The following is a 17,681-nucleotide window of genomic DNA, read 5'->3' on the forward strand; positions in this document are numbered from 1 at the left end:
CCGGGGAAGGTCTTTCCACCTTCCAGCCTGCGCATTGGATTTTTTAGGTGAGACACAGTGTGCGCGGAACTGAGCCCACCCTTTAATCCTGAGGTTCATCTGCCGGGGCCAAGCGAGCTTGGACGGTGGCAGTGAGGTCCTCAGGACGTAGATGGATTGCCTTACAGGGCTAACGAGCTCCATCTGCCCGGGGAGTGGCCCCAACCAGGAATCGAACCCGGGCCTCGGCGGTGACAGCGCCACGTCCTTAACCACTAGACCACCAGGGGCTCCCTTACTAAGTATGTACATCCTTCTTCAATGTCTCTAGATGCTTAATGCAAATTTTTTCAAAAGCAGGACAACATATAACATGGGTTTTCTTTTAAAAGGTGGCAGATCTGTTTATAGTCTCTCTCTGGGAGGCATTAGCTTCCAAAGGAGAAACCAGGAACTAAAATGGTTATAGATACCTTAGTTCAAGGGCAGATATTTTCCACTCAGCTAGCATATAAAAAACCAAGCAAAATAAGTAGATGTTGCAGAAGGACCAAAGAAAAGGTGCATTTATTTATAGAACTCTGAAGTTAATGTTCTCTGTAAGCGTGTCCTGAATGGCCTTTGCAAGAGTCACCTACATGTCTTTAATCAAGATATTCAATGTCTATCCCAAAAAGTTATCCCCGACTGCAGCCCATTGTGCCAAACTTGGCAAGCAGAATACTTGGAGTTGAGAACATAGGCTTTGATAAGGATAGCCATAGGGATAAAAAAATAAATTAATCTTAGGGAGACTGTAACAGAACAGTTTATATTTAAAGATTAGCTTACCTAGGAACGAGATAGATGTTTTTTTAAAAGCTGCTGATGTATAGGTCTGACTAGAATGTGGGCAAGGAGAAACACTGTACCAGCAGTAGCAGTTTGGCTGCATTTCTTGCCCACAGAAGAACCCTACTGAAAGCTCTGCTTTTTATCTTCTGTGGTGTTGCTAAATATTAAATGATGTCTCAGCATTGGACAAAGATTAAAAGTTGCACATATCTGGATGGATCTTCAGTTTGCCCTTGAAAACAGAATGAAAAATCCTACTGTTCCCAACCAAAAATAATCAACAAATGGAAGGATGCTTCCACAGGAGATGCACCAGTTGTTACCTAGCATGAAACTTCCAGTAGCTGTAGTTATTATTTTCATGTGCATATCCTCTTTACCAGTGCCCCAGTCAACCACAAAACATTTTGGATTGTATTCTGGAGTCCAGGTGACAACTGCATTAGTTCCCTGGCGTTTGACATGGATTTGACCAGGTAACTCTGTGAACAAACATACAATTGGACATCAATAAACAGCAAAGCAGATTTCTCCTCTATTACTTACTTTCTCCCATTGCCTTTCTTTGAAGATCATTCATTAAGTAGTTTCATTGCAAGTGACTTACCTATCATAGTAAGGTTTCTACTAGTAAGTCAATAGAGGAAACTTAGCATTTAGTATTTTGCAACAGTGTCTGGGGGCTTCGGTGTTGATTGCTGTTCACAACTTTTCCCTGTTTTCAATTGTCAAAAATTAAATGGCTGTTCCAAGCCTCAGGAAGAGGAAGCCTGGTGTTCCTAAATAACCTCCTGTGAGCCACTGGTAAGTGCTATACATAGGGTAACTATGATGTCGTTCTTGACTGGGCAGGGGAGGAGGAGAACGGGCTAATGTCAGAGATTTAGATATAGATAAAATTTCATATACTTTGCATATTCTGAAAGGATTTTAAAAATTTTGACATTTTAAGAGATAGACTAGGATAGACCATTTAAGAGATAGACCAAACTAGGAAAGACCTTCTGACTGACACTAATGAGGGAGAAGAGAAATCTGCCGTTTTGGAGTAAGAAGTGGTAGACATAAAAATTCTCCATTTTATCTCCTGTCAGGAAACCAATATAATAAAGGGAAATTAAAGAAAATGGCTGTATTAGCTGAGCAAAAGTTGGGTACGCTGAGAAGGAATTTATCTTGGGAATGCACTTTATGCAAATATCTTCCCACTTATTCACGACAGATACAGAGAACCTGCATAGAAATGCAGCCAAAGGGAAACAGGTGTCTGAAGAGAACCATGAAGAACAGGTTGAGAGGTTCAGTAGAAAATTGATTGTCAGTCAAAAGGTTGCTTGAAGTGGTAGTATATATTTCATCAGAAGAGAGCTGAGGGACTGAAATGTAAGGGCAAAATCAAGTTGTTACCTCTTTGAAGAAAAAGGAGAACAGAATGAGGAGAGTATGTTAGAAAGTCCTGGAAAAACAATCAGTTGCAGCTATCTGAAGATCAACAAGAGTACTTCCACACATCTTTATTTGTGAATGCTATAGCTTAATTAAAAAAAACCCACAACATACTGTGGAAGAACGAGGTTTTTCTTATATTGCAATAACTATAGCTCAAGACTATAATTTCCTTAATTATAAGGAAAACATTGTTAAATCGTTCTATTTTTAAATGAAAAAACTGTATATGTAGGCATCATAAAACCTTGTTCTTTGTTAAAATACGACAAGTACATCCCATCTGTTTCTTGTCCCACGTGCTGGTTTGAGTAATACAGAAATAAAAGACAGTAGCAGGTGTCCTAATAGTTACTTAACTCAAAAAACTTAGATTTACCCATAGTTCTGTGAACTTTTTTTAAACCACTGGCATATACTTAATGTTGAGGACAGTTCATAAAGCATTTTGCTGGGCAGGTCTAGCACATAATAATTTCTGTAGTTTGAGAAAGCACAAGTGCTAAACCGAATATTAAATTCCTTAGTCTGTTAATTTCTATTGAAATCCTTTCTTAAGAAACAATACTGACTCTCACTATGTAAAAATATGAGCCTAAAAAATACACAAGAGAATGCTTTAACATATCCCAAAGTGTGTCAGAAAGTAGCCTTAGAGATTGCTCATAAAACTTCTCCACCACTCTAGTGAAAGATTGATAAGGTAAGTGCCTGTTGCAGAGAATTCTGGGACAATGTAGACGGCTTGTGGAGATTCTCCTGCTTCATTGTAGGCAGAAATATTAACTCTATGGTAAGCCATGGAGAGATTTAGAAGAATTTTTCTGTCCTTGAGAAAGATGCGATTTGGTGAGTCACTGCAACTGTTGGGTATTCTTTCCACATTAACCAAATATCCAAGGATGTTCTCACTTCGTGTTACCTATCAAGAGGAAAAAATTGTTATTCTATAAATGTTGTTATGTCCTGTGCAGAAAATCAAGAGGAATTTATTGTATAGACAAAATATAACTTATAATGATGGAGATAAAATCATACTGTTTTAATTAGGTCATTAGGAATCAATAAAACAAATCATTTCCTTAAAATTAAGAGCATGCTTAAATTGAGAGGCTTGAAGCATGGGATTAAAAATTTCCCTTAACTGAGATCTTAGTTGTGTGTATCCAACTAGTAATAACGACACTGAAGCAGCTGTAATGTTCTCTACATCTCACTGGAACATATCCCTCATTATTAGGAACTTGAAAGTTAATGAGAGGTGTTTATTGGAATTTATGCCTCTGGGAATCTTCATCTTGAGCTTGGTTAGGTATCTGGTCTCTTTAAAGAGAAATGCTAGTAATTACACTACAAATTTGGAACATGTTAAATATCCAATTTCTGGATAATTCTGATGGTGGTTCACTCATTATTTTACTGTACTGATCCTAATAAGAGATTGGAAAATGAGTGCACAGAAATGGAAATTACTGCAATATAGAAAGAAACTTAACTCTATACATGAAGACCTGTGAATTCTGCAAGGATTATTTCTGATATGAAGTCTGTTCTTTCTGGCACAAAATTATTAGTGTGTAGGTACCACAAAGCTGTGAGATTGGGTTATCTTAATGAAATAATTGGGCACTTTTGGAGTAACATAGACAGAAAGGTATTTATTCATTTAAAAGGCACATGTCTCAAGAGGAATTTCTGACAAAGATGGAAGCTCTTAAAATGAAAATAAGATGTGTTTCCCTGGACAGGAGTGGGAGATTTAATGATTTTTCGATTTTATAATTTAATGTATTTTTATTATTTTCTAGCACCTAAATCATCAGAATACAAATGCAGGTGTTTCAGAAGCAGGTGTACAATATCCAGTTCCTTTTGCATATGCAGTGTAGTCTCAGTAGAATGAGGAATTCTGATTTTCCCTATAAGGTAATAAATTAATAGCATGTACACCACAGAAGGTACCGAGACTTGAGTGAACATTACCTCCCACTTCAGAAGAACACTTCTTCTTCCTGGAGAGATTTGTGTAGTTACATTGTATGATATTCTTGGCTTATTCATGAGTTCTAGTAAATGTGGAAAAAGATGGAGACAGGCAGCCATATGAATCATTCTGATGTTCATATTTTCAACAGTATCTGAAAATGCTATTTCATATGACACAAGATTTGTAAAGGATTTTACATTTATACTTATTCCCAGTAGGATAAAGCTACATTTCACTTACTGTGAGGGACCAGAATCTCTTCGCTCCAAACGCAAACACAGTTCAGATCACCGTTGGCTATGCATCTGAGCTGAACAATGTATGAAGACATAGCATTTAAATTCAAAATGGTGATATTGACAGCATTGCTTTCTACAGGCACCTAAAAAAAATATATTTAATTTATGTGGCACCAATAAAACATAATCTTATAATAATTATTTTCTCAGCCAAGAACCAGCCTTCTGACTGCAGCTGAAAGGAGGTATTCTTGCCATCAAATAGGAATTAATGCACATTTTAGCCAAGGTGTTTTCATTTTTTCAAAGCAATACCCTCTTTTTCATGAACTTGTTCTGCTCGGTCAGGACAGTAAGCAACCTTACTGTCTATGGGTCTAAATACTGTTTTTAAAATCAATTAGACATGATATATACTGAAAAATAATAATTTATTTAACTCTGAGCCTAGTTGGCATCCTCAAGAACAAGATGTCAAGGGAAAAATAAATATATATTAAAAAAATCCCCTTATTCTCAAAAGTATCAGTATGCCTAAAGAGATCCATGTGACTGATGTGGTAAAGGGGTGACTGGACTGAATGTATGACTGCCTGTGCCTAAGTATAAATACTGGCATAAGTAATGTGCATCTACAGCTGATGATAGCACTGGTGCTGCAGTAACTGTGCAGGGAATGGAATTTTTCTTGGAACAAAGAAACCCACCCATGTCTGAGGAAATCTTGGAGCTGTAAACTAGGAGAAAATATGAGGAAAAATTGTTGTTAAATGTTTATTTTTCACTCTTTACCAGATGTCCATTGGTGACTCCTATCAGAACACAGTATCCTGCATTAATAGACCTTTTGTCTGGTCTGTTCTAGGCATTGAGTTTTTTGTTGAAGTACTATTGCAGATTGAAATATTTGTGTTAGCATTTGTTTGCTGTAAAGTTTTGTTTTCTTAATTGTATATATTACCTAAAAGAACACCAAAAAACCCCACCAACAAATCAAACAAAAAAACCCTAAAACCAGCAGAGCCCCAGTAAAAGGTGACTAGCTCATCACTTTAAATTTCTGCAGTGCTATTTTTTTTATTAAAGTTGATTAACTAACGTCTGTGCCAGTATGCTCACCCCCCAGCTCTAGCCTGATCTTTATTTCCTGTAACCCTGCCCAAGTAATAACCACCACCAGCAGTCATAATGGATGTACCTGGTCATGATGGCTGCATATAGCTTGAGGCTGATTGGAGGGAGACAGATAACAACACAACAGCCAAGGCTAATTTGAATAATTTGTCCACCTAACCATAGTGCTGGTTAAGGTTTGACTCAAGTCAAGTTTGGAAGAAACTAAGATCTGAAGTGAACATGCAAATAAGTCTAAAAGTAAATCATCTTACCCATTAAAAGAGTGGGCATCCAAGGGCCTGTTGAGCTTTCCTGCACAGCAGTGGGCTGCACACCAGAATCTCTTGAGTAGGGACACCTCTCAAAGTTACTCCTCAAGACTGACAAAATACTTATCCCATCAGATACTTGATAAGTGAATTGGAAATTACTGCACTAAAACTATGAAATCTCATTTAAGTGATACAAAGAATTGATTTGCACATTATAATCCTCCAAACATAAACTGTTGACTAGACCTGGGACTAAGTCTGGATCCTGAAGCAACTAAACTCCTGGGACTCTGAGAATAATTCTAGAATGCAAGGGGAGCCTTTCTGAGCATTATGACCCAATTAAAAGGTCTCCCTGACAGTTCTGTCTGACTCTATCCCCTATGCAGTAATCAAGTGTTCCTTGCCATTTACTCTTATTAAAGTGCTGTCACACTTATTATGAAATTTTGCTAGATTTCTGTTTTATATCAATAAACATATTGCTACTTCTTTCTTAAGAGTGAAGTGTATTACTCCACCCATGACAACTTTGTATACTTTTTGCTAGTAGAACAAGAGCTTGGTCACAAAAATATCCCACTCCATACAGTATTACAGGAAGAATCCAAGTCTCCTACAGAAGAAGAGGGAAGTGGAATGGATTTAAGATCAAAGTTTTAAATTACGTTATATGAACATTAATCTACTACTCTTGATAAACACTATATCTCATCTAGCTTTACGTATCCTCTGTGTTTTTATGCTCATTCTTGCCCTTTCCCTCCAGCCTCATCTACAAGCGTAGCCTACGGTCACATGATTAGGAGGAGATTACAGCCTAAATTCATAGGATCAGCTGGACATGGGAGATAACGAATATTTATGACCTGTAGTGTTAAGTCATTCAAATCACCCACTGTGGCTCTATCTACCAGTCCTTCACAGTATACACATGAATCTCCTAATCTCCCCTGTCTCCAGAACCTGTATGACATGCGTTTGTGCTGCTCCTAACCCTCTGTTCTTCCACACGTCACATAGCAGACCACCTGCACATACTTATCTGTGTATTGCACTCCTGGGTGGGTTATTCTTGGGTAGCTCTCTGTCCTAGAATGGTCTAGGACTTTTATGCCAATGAAAAAGGAGACTCTTGCACATTCTCTGTACCATGGTAAAACCTTTCTAACATGGGCCTCTCACAGTAATCCTGAAGTGGCCAAAAAAATTGGCAGTCATCTATGAGAGAAATGGGAACAGTCTTCTGAAATAAAAGGAAGAACCAGAGAGATTCTCATAGTAAAGAGGAAGGGAAAAGGCTCCTAGGTGAGCAGTGATGCCCAAGAAGTGGGAACTGATGCCACTGAAATGTTTTTCTTGCTGGGGTTCTACTTGGTAAATACATATTCTTCATACAAATTAAAACAACGGAGCTTGAAAAACAGACAATTTCAGGGACTCAGTGATACAAACCATGCCTGCCTGCTGGCAAAGGTTTTGCATGATAGTCTGGATGGCAATGAACAGGATAAGCAGTTATTGCTACTACATGAAGATATTATTGTTATGATGACTGTTTTTCCAACTTACACATTGCTTTCAGTTCTAGGTACTGCCCTATTGCTGTGCCATATTGGGTGTTCTAAAATGCAGCTGGAACTGATCTTGTATCCCACAATGTCCTTCTCCCCAGAATGGAGAAAGATGGATTCAGTGGATATAATGTTAGTTGGATCAGGAATTGGTTGAATGGTCACATCCAGAGGGTAGTGGCCAATGGCTCAAAGTCCCAGTGGACATCAGCAACAAGTGGAGCTTACCACACCTGCTTGCTATCCATGTTGTGTGCTCTTCAGTACCATGGCACTGATGGCCTGCTGGATGTGCTGTTGAGCTGATAGTGAGGCACCTCATGTTCTCATGTGGTTGTTATTTGTAAGTACTTACCACGGTCCACCGAGTGGATTCTGTGAGCATCTCTCTATATCTCAGCTCATATGATGTAGGGGTTGCGGGTAGGTCCCACTTTATTATCATCTGGTTTGTGATCTGATGAGCATTTATGTTAGATGGTGCCAAGCACTTCCCTAAAATGCAGAATATGCAGCTGTTATAAATGCAAGAGAAGTAGGAAAGCTTTTGTAATTACGTCTATCAGGTGTGGTTTATAAAAAACAAAAGACTTCATGCCGAACACAGACTTCAAAAGAGACTGAAAATTAATAATTATTAAATTGTTATGATATCAACAAAACAGCATTTCTCCTCTTGCCTTTCTTTTGTGAATGCTTCAATTGATTTCAGGAAGACCCTTTTTCTAAGCAGATACTATTCTGAGAAAGGCTGAAAGGCAAAATCAAAATGTCAAGAGTATCTGTAATAGTGAATTGCATAAAAATTTACCAGGACATCTTTCAATTTCAGCAACTGTCTTTAGCTATATAATTGCAAATGCAATTTTTGTCTTTCTTTCCAATAAACATAAGGTGGCCAAAAGGGTCCAGCAGACATCATAGTGATAATTTGAGTTGCACTGGTAGTAACTCCCAGCAGCGAGAAGCACTAGTTTTTCTTGGACCATGATTAGTCTGTGAAGGTAAGGTTTTGGTAAGTTTTTAACATTATCTCAGTCACCAGATACTGTAGAGAATCTTAAAATAAACATCTAAAGTATATAATAAATAGGGCTTCTTTTTTCATATCTTCCCTGCAACACTGTGTAATGGGTAAGTGGCCTTCAAAAAGAGTTGAACTTTGAAAAAGCTTCTTGAAACTCTAATGCCCTATACCAAGAGTTCCTTAAGTGCACAGTACTAAGTCAGCCTACTCTTCATAAACTAATAAAGAAATTGAGAAAACTGCCAAAGACAGCACAGAAAGCTGGTTAAGCACTGTACACAAATATCATTATATATATTTTTCTGGATATTACTATTTTTTATTCCATCATATTTTTGAAGTAAAACCCCTCTCCCGTAAAAGCTGATAGACTTCTGTTATTAACTTAATTCAAGGAAACCAAACTGCAGGGTAGGTCCCTGAGTCAATAAAAATAACAAGTGTATTTTGGGAGTTGAAATTTTGGAAATTATTTTTAAGAAAATGTGACTACCGCTTCAGCTGGGCACTGTAGTAACTTGTAAAGATGCTGTACCTGCTTTGCTTAGTAAAACTGAGATGTTCTTTCCTTTTACACAGCTGGAATGAGCGTAATTTACTGCTATCCAAATGTATGCAAATCGCTCAAGGTAGAGATTCTTTCGTTCAATTGTGATGTAAGGCGATGATGTGTTTCGTTGAAAAAGTTTTCTTATTTTGTTCCTTCAGAGAAAGGGAAACAGAATGAAAAACATTTTATTTATCTGCCCCCAGAAAGCAACATTATAGCAAATGGTAATTTTGCAGATACCTATACACACAATTCTGTATCTCGAAATCTTTAAGGTAAGATCATGAGTGTTTGAAACAGCAAGTGTAATTCCAGCACCCTAGTGACTGTAGCAAACTTAAACACGTAAATCTTTGTTGTGTGTGGGGAACTGTTAAATGCTTTAAACTTGTAAGGCATATCATGATACAAGACAAGGTCTGTACTTACTAGATTTATACTTACAATGGGATATTTAGAGCATTTTGAAGCAATAAAATTATGCAGGAAATTACTTCATAAAGCCTTCCCACCTATCATAAGGGCACTCAAATTCCTTTGGAAAAGCAGAATTTCTGTTACATGAATCTAAATTATCACAAAAGTATGAAAAACCTCTCACAAGCTTACCTGTTGCCTTCTATTCCCTCAAAGCATCAGTTTGACAATATTAAATTTCACATGACTCAGCCCTCTAGGCTACTTCTGTTGTACTTAACACACACCACAGAAAGTCCAAGAGGTCTAATGCCTCACATACAATGGTGCTGCCTATTTTTTTCCTCCATCTCTCTCTCTCTCTCTCTCTCTCTCTCTCTCTCTCTCTCTTTCTCTCTCATTCACTCTTTGCTGCACCCAGGAGAGATATTTTCCAAGGTTAAAGCTGTGCCAGTTCAATGTTCTTAAAGAAATGGGCCAGCATACTAATTGTCTAGCTACATATTTCAAGTATTTGAATATATATTAATATATTCATGTACAAACGTGCAGATCATGATGCAATATTTAATAAGTGGACAAAAGTACTTGAAGTTTTCCCTGGCTTTTGCTTTGGACTAGTTATGAAGCATGATTTTGAATTCTTGGTTGGAACTTCTCTGTGGGAGTGTTTTTCTTTAATCTTTTTCTTCCTGACAACTAAATCAAAAGGAGCAAAGACAAGGAACAATTAAAATGTCAAACTGACATTATATGCAGAAAGGAGTCATGTCCTCTTTTAGGCAAGAAAAAAGCCCTTTCACATGTAGGGATTTTTTTCTCTCTCTCTCTCCTTTTCCTTTTTTTTTTTTTTATTTTTTTTTTCTTTTCCTTTTAACACAGTAGAAGAGGAGAAAGCTTTTCTTTAAGACCACTGGCTTGAAACCTAGAAGACTGAGTTTCAAGTTCCAATTCTGACTTGGAAAAATCAACATCTCTGCAAGGGAATTGCCTTCTTTTGCCCCTGCCAACCTCCTCTTTCACTCTTTTTTCTGCCTTCGTTTATAACATCAACCCTGCAGCCTAGGAACAGCACAGTCTGGTTTTGGCTGAGGACTTCAAGAGGGATTAGCTTACAAATACTGCAGCAGATAACATCTCTACAGAAACAGAGCTGATTCACAAGTGCTTCTGCCATTCCAAGAAATGTGAGCTCCTTGAAGTCCCAAGAGGCAGGACAGCAAATGCAGTGGGATTTGGTGCTTATTGCAAGTTGGCACCTGCAGCTACTTCAGCGGGAAAATATTGAAGGTGATGGAGGGGAGTAGCCTCAGCCTTGAGGCGATTGCTTTGCTACTGTGCAATGTGCAGAAGATCACACTGGGGAATTTCCCAGTGTAGTGACATTTTCTTAGATTTAAGAGATGTTCCTAGTCACAGCTCACTTTTAATGACGAGCAGTGGGTTACGTGGCAAAATAATCAGCAATGAATATCAGAATTTGCCAACAGCAGACAGTGTTGTACTCCATGATATGGTCTCATGCAAAGATCACGTCTTCTGATCTAACTTCTCTATTTCTCTAATTCTAATCTCATGGGAGATTGCAAATATGTAGATATAAAATAAGGAAATCTAATTTTGTAATGCAGCTGCAATTGAAGATGCCCATATTTTGAGTAATCAGTTCAAGATTAACCCTGCAAGTTCATTCCATCTATTAAACCAATACTTGATAATTCAGAGTTGCCAGAAAGTATGCCACATCTGACACTTCCTGGGATACATGCTATAACATAATACATAATACATAAAATAAAAGCTAAGTGTCTGTTTATGTTTGGGTGGCTTTTTGTTTTGTTTTTATTCTGAATGCATCAGTGCTGGATATTCAAAGCAAGTCAATAGGCAAATAAAACTGATTGAGTAAGCTGATTTTTGTCAATAATGTTTTAAAAAGTGTGTTGGAAACATGTTAAGATGTATAATCACTCTTTGTATTGGGGTGGCATGGCAAGGTTTTGGTAGAAGGGAGCTTCTGTGAGAAGATACAATAAGCTTTCCCCAGAGCCAACACCAGCTGGGTCCAGGACGGACCTGCCACTGGCCAAGGCTGAGCCCATCAGCAGTGTGGTAGCACTTCTCGGATAACGTGTTTTAGAAGGCATAACAACAGCTGGGAGAAAGGAATATGTGAGAGCAGCAGCTCCACAGACACCAAGGTTAGTGAAGAAGGAGGGGAGAAGGTGCTCCAAGTGATGCAGCAGCAATTCCACTGCAACCAGTGGTGAACACCATATGGAGAGGCAACTGTACCACTGCAGCTCATGGAGGTTCAAGGTAGAGCAGAGATCCACCTGCAGACCATAGAGGATCCCATAGAGGTGGATGTGTCTAAAGGAGGCTGTGATCCTGTGCTGGAGCAGGCTCCTAGCAGGACCTGTGGGCCTGTGGAGAGAGGAGCCCAAGCTGGAGCAGGTTTGCTGTCAGGCCTTGTAGCCCATGGGGGACCCACGTTGGAGCAGCCTGTGCGTGAAGGGCTGCACTCAGTGCAAATGCCCAGACTGGAGCAGTTCTGGAAGAACTGCAGCCTCATGTGAAGAACTCATGCTGGAGAAGTTCATGGAATACTATCTCCTGTGGGAGGATCCCCTTGCTGGAGCAAGGGAAGAATGAGAGTAGAAAGAAGTGGCAGACATAACACATGATGAACTGATCACAACCTCCATTCTCCGTCCCCCCACACTGCTCAGTGGATGAGATAGACAATTCAGGAGAAAAGTTAAGCTGAGTAAGAAGGAAAGCATGGGGGGGGGGGGGGAAGGTGTTTAAAGTTTCATCTGTATTTCTCATTACTCTACTCTTATTTGATTCTTAATAAATTAAATTCATTTTCCCAGATCAAGTCTGCTTGGCCCATGATAGTAATTGCTGAGTGATCTTTCCCTGCCCTTATCTCAACCCATGAGCCTTTTCTTATATTTTCTCTGTGCTGCTGAGCTGAGCAAGAGAGGGATAGAGCAGCTTTGGTGGGCACCTGGTGTCTAGCCGGGGTCAACCTTCCACACTCTTACCAAGCTCTTACCAAATCAATAGGTATTGATGAGATGTGAAGAAAGATGTTGGCCAATATTGTGTAACAACATATAATGTGATGAAAAACAGTGGTACAAAACTCTGGCAAGTGGGAATCACATAACAGAAATAATAATTTTTTATTTTCTGAAATTACTCTTCAGACTTACCATTTTAAGTATACAGTATAATTAACTGTATTAGGAGCATTTGGTACTGGCAGCCAGGTACAGGTTAGATCCTCACTTAATTCTTTGTAGCACACCAATTCATTGTCCCAGTCTGGAAGATGAGAACATATGCACTTGAAAAGACCCATCACAGGTACTGATGGTAAACAGTTTTTATTGTTAATCAGCTCTAAGGGACTATGAGAAATAAAACCAAATACAAATCAGGCCAGAGCTTGTTAACTAGATCCCAGAATGGCTTCAAAACCGTCAGTTTGTCTACCCGGAATTCAGAACAATGCTGGCTAAAAACAATATTGCTCTTGTACTGCCAGCCTTACAAAGGGCTCCTCTCTCCACAAGCCCACATTATAAAACAGGAGGAGCATAACATTATGTGCAAAATTATTTGTGATTAATTTTTTGAAACTGAAATATGAGGCTTTTTTGTAACTAAACATATGCATTTTTCAGCTGGAGTGAAATTAAACACTGGTGGCGTTATTAAAAGAACTAATTTTTGATCTCTAGCAGTTAACTTTATTTAAGATTTTCAAAAGCCTCTTATTGGAGGTGGTAATGATAAAATATAATTGTTGTCCTTTTGCTTTGTGTCTTACTATCTGAACTACTAGTTCAGAAGAATCAGCCATGATGCCTCAAAGTGCTACCCAAACTTTGAAAAAAGACCCGGAATTTTTTGTTGTTATTGTTCAGAAAAGTAGATAAGGATATTAACAGGTACAGGATGCTTAGGGTGATAAAAATTAATTTTTCCTGATGAATAAAGTCACTTGTCCTTAACACTTATTAGGTTTAACTAGTTGCCAACAGGCCTTTCAATCTTGAATAAGAAATATTTTGTTATTTGATAAATAAATGTGTATGTCTGGAGCTGGTGTTACAGCATGGTTATGGTATCTCACAACCTAAGTTATGAGATAAAAGACTAGTCCTCTTTTCCTCATTCAGCACAATTTCTTCCTACAACCTGAGTTACTAAGTATTCTCGGTATTCCTTTAATCATTGAGATGGCATATGTATATTTAAGTTAAAAGTTCTTTTTGTTCAAAAAGTGTGTCGGATGAGTACAGCTCTGGCTTTAATACCCCCACTCTATGACACTTCTCATACCAGAAGAACAGTACTTTTCTAATATAGTTATGCTGGATCAGTTCAGGTATGTAAGGTTTCCTTTCAGGAAGGTGGAGATCAGGTCTTCCTTGTTTTTACAGAAGTGTGAAAAATTATTGAATTCTTTGCTTTTTCATTCTGGCCACCAAACCACATCTTACCCTCCTCACCCATGGACATGGTGTTATGACAACTGGGGAAAACAGCAACAAGCTCTCACATTCTCCTCCTGTTTTGCTCTGAATTAAACCCTTCACTTACTGGTTTTTGTTTGTTCTTGTTTTGAATAAATGCCTGAAAGCAAAACCTTTTTGGAACTTCTGCAACAGTTCATGTCAATAAATGGATAATACACTGCTCTTGAAACTATTAGAAATAACAGTTCTATCAGCTCAGAACCCAGTGGTGACCACAATGTTGCAGACTTGTCTCTGCATAAAGAGAGACAAACAAGGGTTGTACTGTTCCTCATTCTGTAAGTTTTACACCCTCTCCCCCTCATCTTTCTCCATACGATTATGGTACTAGAGTACACAAAGAAATAATAGTAGATTTTATGTGTGAAAATAGTGTATTAGCTCAACTAACATCCCAAAGCACCACCCCATTCCCAATATACTGAAGTTTTAAGTTACTTTCTCCAGATGAACATAAGGAATCTTACGCAATTTTATTTTCACTTGTCCTGTTTGTGTGTATTAGTGTCCACATGAACATTGTTTTACTCTATTGCTGTCTTTGCTTTAGTGTACTGCTTTACCTTAACATGTATATTTTTAATTGTTCCTAGCCCTAGTCCTGTATCATGACTGTGCTCCAAGAGCTGTGCAAAGAAAGAAAAAAAGAAAAAAATTCTTTGGTCTAAAGAAAACACAAATCAATTTCTCCATTAAAAAAAAAAACCAAAACAAAACCAAAACCAAGCAAACCCCCAAACAAACAAACAAAACTCAAACTCAAACCCAAAACAACAACAAAGAAACAAATCAACAATAAACAAACCCCCACAACCCCCCAAACCCCACAAATCAAGCAAAAACCAATGCCCTGAATTGTTTTCCCCTCTATTTTTCTTCCTGTATGTCTTGTGTTCTCAGTAATACTTTAGTGGAATTTAGCCTGGCTGGCTAATTGCAAGGACTAGAAAATTATCCGTGGCTAATTTCGGAAAGAATATGATCCTCCTGAAGATGTCTTGCCCACTGTCACTGTGTACCCAAAAACCTGTCATCTCTGCTGTGAGAGTGTAATTATACCCTCTTGCTGTGAGCAAGCAGGTTGTTCCTGTCTACTGTAACAAATACAACACAAATTAATCAGATGAGCACCCACTGCTTTGTAAAACTCTCTACTGAAATGCGTTGGACTAGTCCTTTTCCTCATGATCAGTAATTTATCAGTTAAATGGAAAGCATAAATATCCGTCAAACAAAAACATTTCAATTTCCGCGGTCTTTTGAAGCCACGGCTGTTTGCGACGCACCGGGTGGGATTCGCTCCCAGCGTGTTGGTTACCCCGGGCACTCCGCCGTGGGAACACGCGGATACACTGCCTGTGCTCCCCCGGGCGGATTTTCCATTCAGAAAAACGCGGGCGGTTGTTTTTGGGGTGAAACCTCGGAGCCCCTGGGGGAGGCGGCGGCAGGACCTGGACCCGGGCGGGGCCGTTCAGACCCCGCGGTGCCAACGCCGCTGTCACCGCGGCTGCGGGAGCGACACTACCCACCTGGGAGCTGCTGGCAGAACGAAGAGTCGAAGCTCGTGAAGCTGCAGGAACCTGGGGAGTGAAAATGAATGGTTTATCAAGACAATTGTGAAAGGACTCGGAAAAATTTTTACTGGTGGTTGTTTCTCCTACCCACAGTTTGCTCATGAGGTGGTTTTTTTTGGTCTTTTTTTTTTTTGGGGGGGGGGGGGGGGACAACCTCATCTTTGAGAAGCATTAAGAATTTTTACTATTTACAAGTAGCAGTAAGTGATGCAGCATGTGAAAACTCACCTGTTGCAAGTAAAAAGACAGCTGTGAGCAGAGAGTTCTTCATCTTCTCTGTATAGAAGCGTAATGATTACAATCAACATTACGCTGTCTTCAGTCTATTTTTCACACTTCCTCTTCAAACTTCCTATTCATTCTAACACCTATACTCTTACTGGCTAAACACAAGTAATAGGTTTATTAATGACAATGTGAGGGATACATGAGCTCTATATTATTAATTACACTTAAAAAAGTCCTAACAACCCCTCTGAAAACCAAGAACTTTCTGCCTTGGTGTTTGTAACTAGTCACAGAGAGATTCTTCGTGGTGTCTGAGATAACAGCAGTGCAAACTAAATTAAGCTTATATAGGTACTTCAAATTACTTTGAAAAACCTAGACTAAATGTCAAAGTGAATTAGAGATGTTATCAATTAAAAGGAAGTCAAGGTGTTTGCCTGACTCTACTATGAATGCTTGGGTATCATAAAAAAATAGCAGCAGAAGACCCTGACTGTCTTCACTTTCTGACTTCTCCTCCCTCTCAGTGTAATTTCACCACTGCCATTTCACCACATTGTTGGTACCTATACTGGGGGCTATAATGCAACCAAAAATCACCATAGGTGAAAATCAGATGTAACTATAAACATCATTAAGTCAGAGAACATTCTGAGCACAGAAGCCAGCAGAGCCACAATAGCTGTTACTGTTAGAGATGTAAAGGGAAATTTTCAGAAAATTTCATTACTGTGGGAAATTTCCCTTCTGGGCTTAGATAGCTGCTATCAGAGATTGGATCCAAACCTACCTGAAGATAGGCAAATTATTAACTTATCTTGGCAACCGTGGTATATTTCAGGTTGAGTACTAAACGGCAAAAAACCCCCACAAAAAAATAAAAAAATCTGCTTAAAATTAATCACTTACTCAAAGAAAGAGGATTATGGGCTTTCTTCTCAACATGTTCTACACTAGGAAGGGGTGACTAATGCACCAACCATATCTTATCAGATTTCACGAAGGATGTAGTCACGAAACGCAAGTGAACAAGGAATTCTACTGAGTGCTATATGGAGTTTCCATTTAATGAATTCATTTGGCTTGGGAGTAAGCTCCAAAATGTTGAAAGGTGATGGATACAATGTGTTCACAGAGGTTCAAAACCCCTATTATATGAATGACTCAAAAATCAGCCTTGACAATGCTTCCAACAAAGAATAGCCAAAAGGATAGTGTCAACTGATGATCATAAGAAAAAACCAACAAAGAAAAAAGGTGAGTCATATGTGACAGATTTTGACGGGGGGGGGTTGAAGCACAAGAGACTCAGAATAACATGGGAGTCAAAATATGAAGAAAACTTCAGGAACTGTATGTATTGGTTTGATGTGCTTAGCATAATCATATTCAAAATAACCCATCACAAATGAAAACCATATAAGTAACTCAATGTAAGGACAGGAAACTGGATTTAGCATGCACAGAATTAGGACAGAGCCCATTGGAGAGAAATAAACCCAATAAAGAAAGTTCACATCATCTTTGCTGGAGCTCTAGGTCTCATTATGAATGATACTGTCATTTAAAGAAAAACAGTTAATTCTAACACATACAGAAAATATTACCAGTCAAAATAGCAGAGGAGACATAATCCTGAAAACTGGAATTTTGCTTTTGAATGAGACCACATTTTTAACTATAGCTCAGCTATCAAGTTGAGTAACCTATTAATGTATAACAAAATTTTCAGCTTTTTCAGCACTACAAATTTCTGTCAGAATTCTAAATGCCTTAAGTTTTCCTATTAATCAGAGAAAGATAAATTATGCCATGTTCTGTGATATGCTCAAAAGTGAAGGACTGGAGGACACTACCAGCTTTGCTTCATTTCTGACCTAAA

At 38.6% G+C, this 17,681-nt stretch overlaps 1 protein-coding gene across 1 annotated transcript in view; it reads right to left on the reverse strand.

Annotated features, from left to right (window-relative positions):
* The window catches only part of LOC114056716 (interleukin-31 receptor subunit alpha-like), a 28,017-nt gene extending 12,175 nt beyond the window's left edge, over positions 1-15,842 (reverse strand). Inside the window, exons 1-9 of the mRNA XM_027882143.1 lie at positions 15,800-15,842; positions 15,527-15,577; positions 12,666-12,777; positions 9,010-9,176; positions 7,803-7,942; positions 4,487-4,628; positions 4,243-4,325; positions 2,971-3,181; positions 1,137-1,295 (exon numbers count right to left, since the gene is read on the reverse strand). Coding sequence (XP_027737944.1) covers positions 1,137-1,295; positions 2,971-3,181; positions 4,243-4,325; positions 4,487-4,628; positions 7,803-7,942; positions 9,010-9,176; positions 12,666-12,777; positions 15,527-15,577; positions 15,800-15,842 — 1,108 coding nt within the window. The remainder of the gene's footprint in view (positions 1-1,136; positions 1,296-2,970; positions 3,182-4,242; positions 4,326-4,486; positions 4,629-7,802; positions 7,943-9,009; positions 9,177-12,665; positions 12,778-15,526; positions 15,578-15,799) is intronic.
* Positions 15,843-17,681: the final 1,839 nt, after the last annotated feature.

This window comes from Empidonax traillii, unplaced genomic scaffold, assembly GCF_003031625.1.
Source record: "Empidonax traillii isolate 1590-97213 ecotype Southwest subspecies unplaced genomic scaffold, ASM303162v1 scaffold8:size5222938, whole genome shotgun sequence".
Classification (NCBI taxonomy): Eukaryota; Metazoa; Chordata; class Aves; order Passeriformes; family Tyrannidae; genus Empidonax; species Empidonax traillii.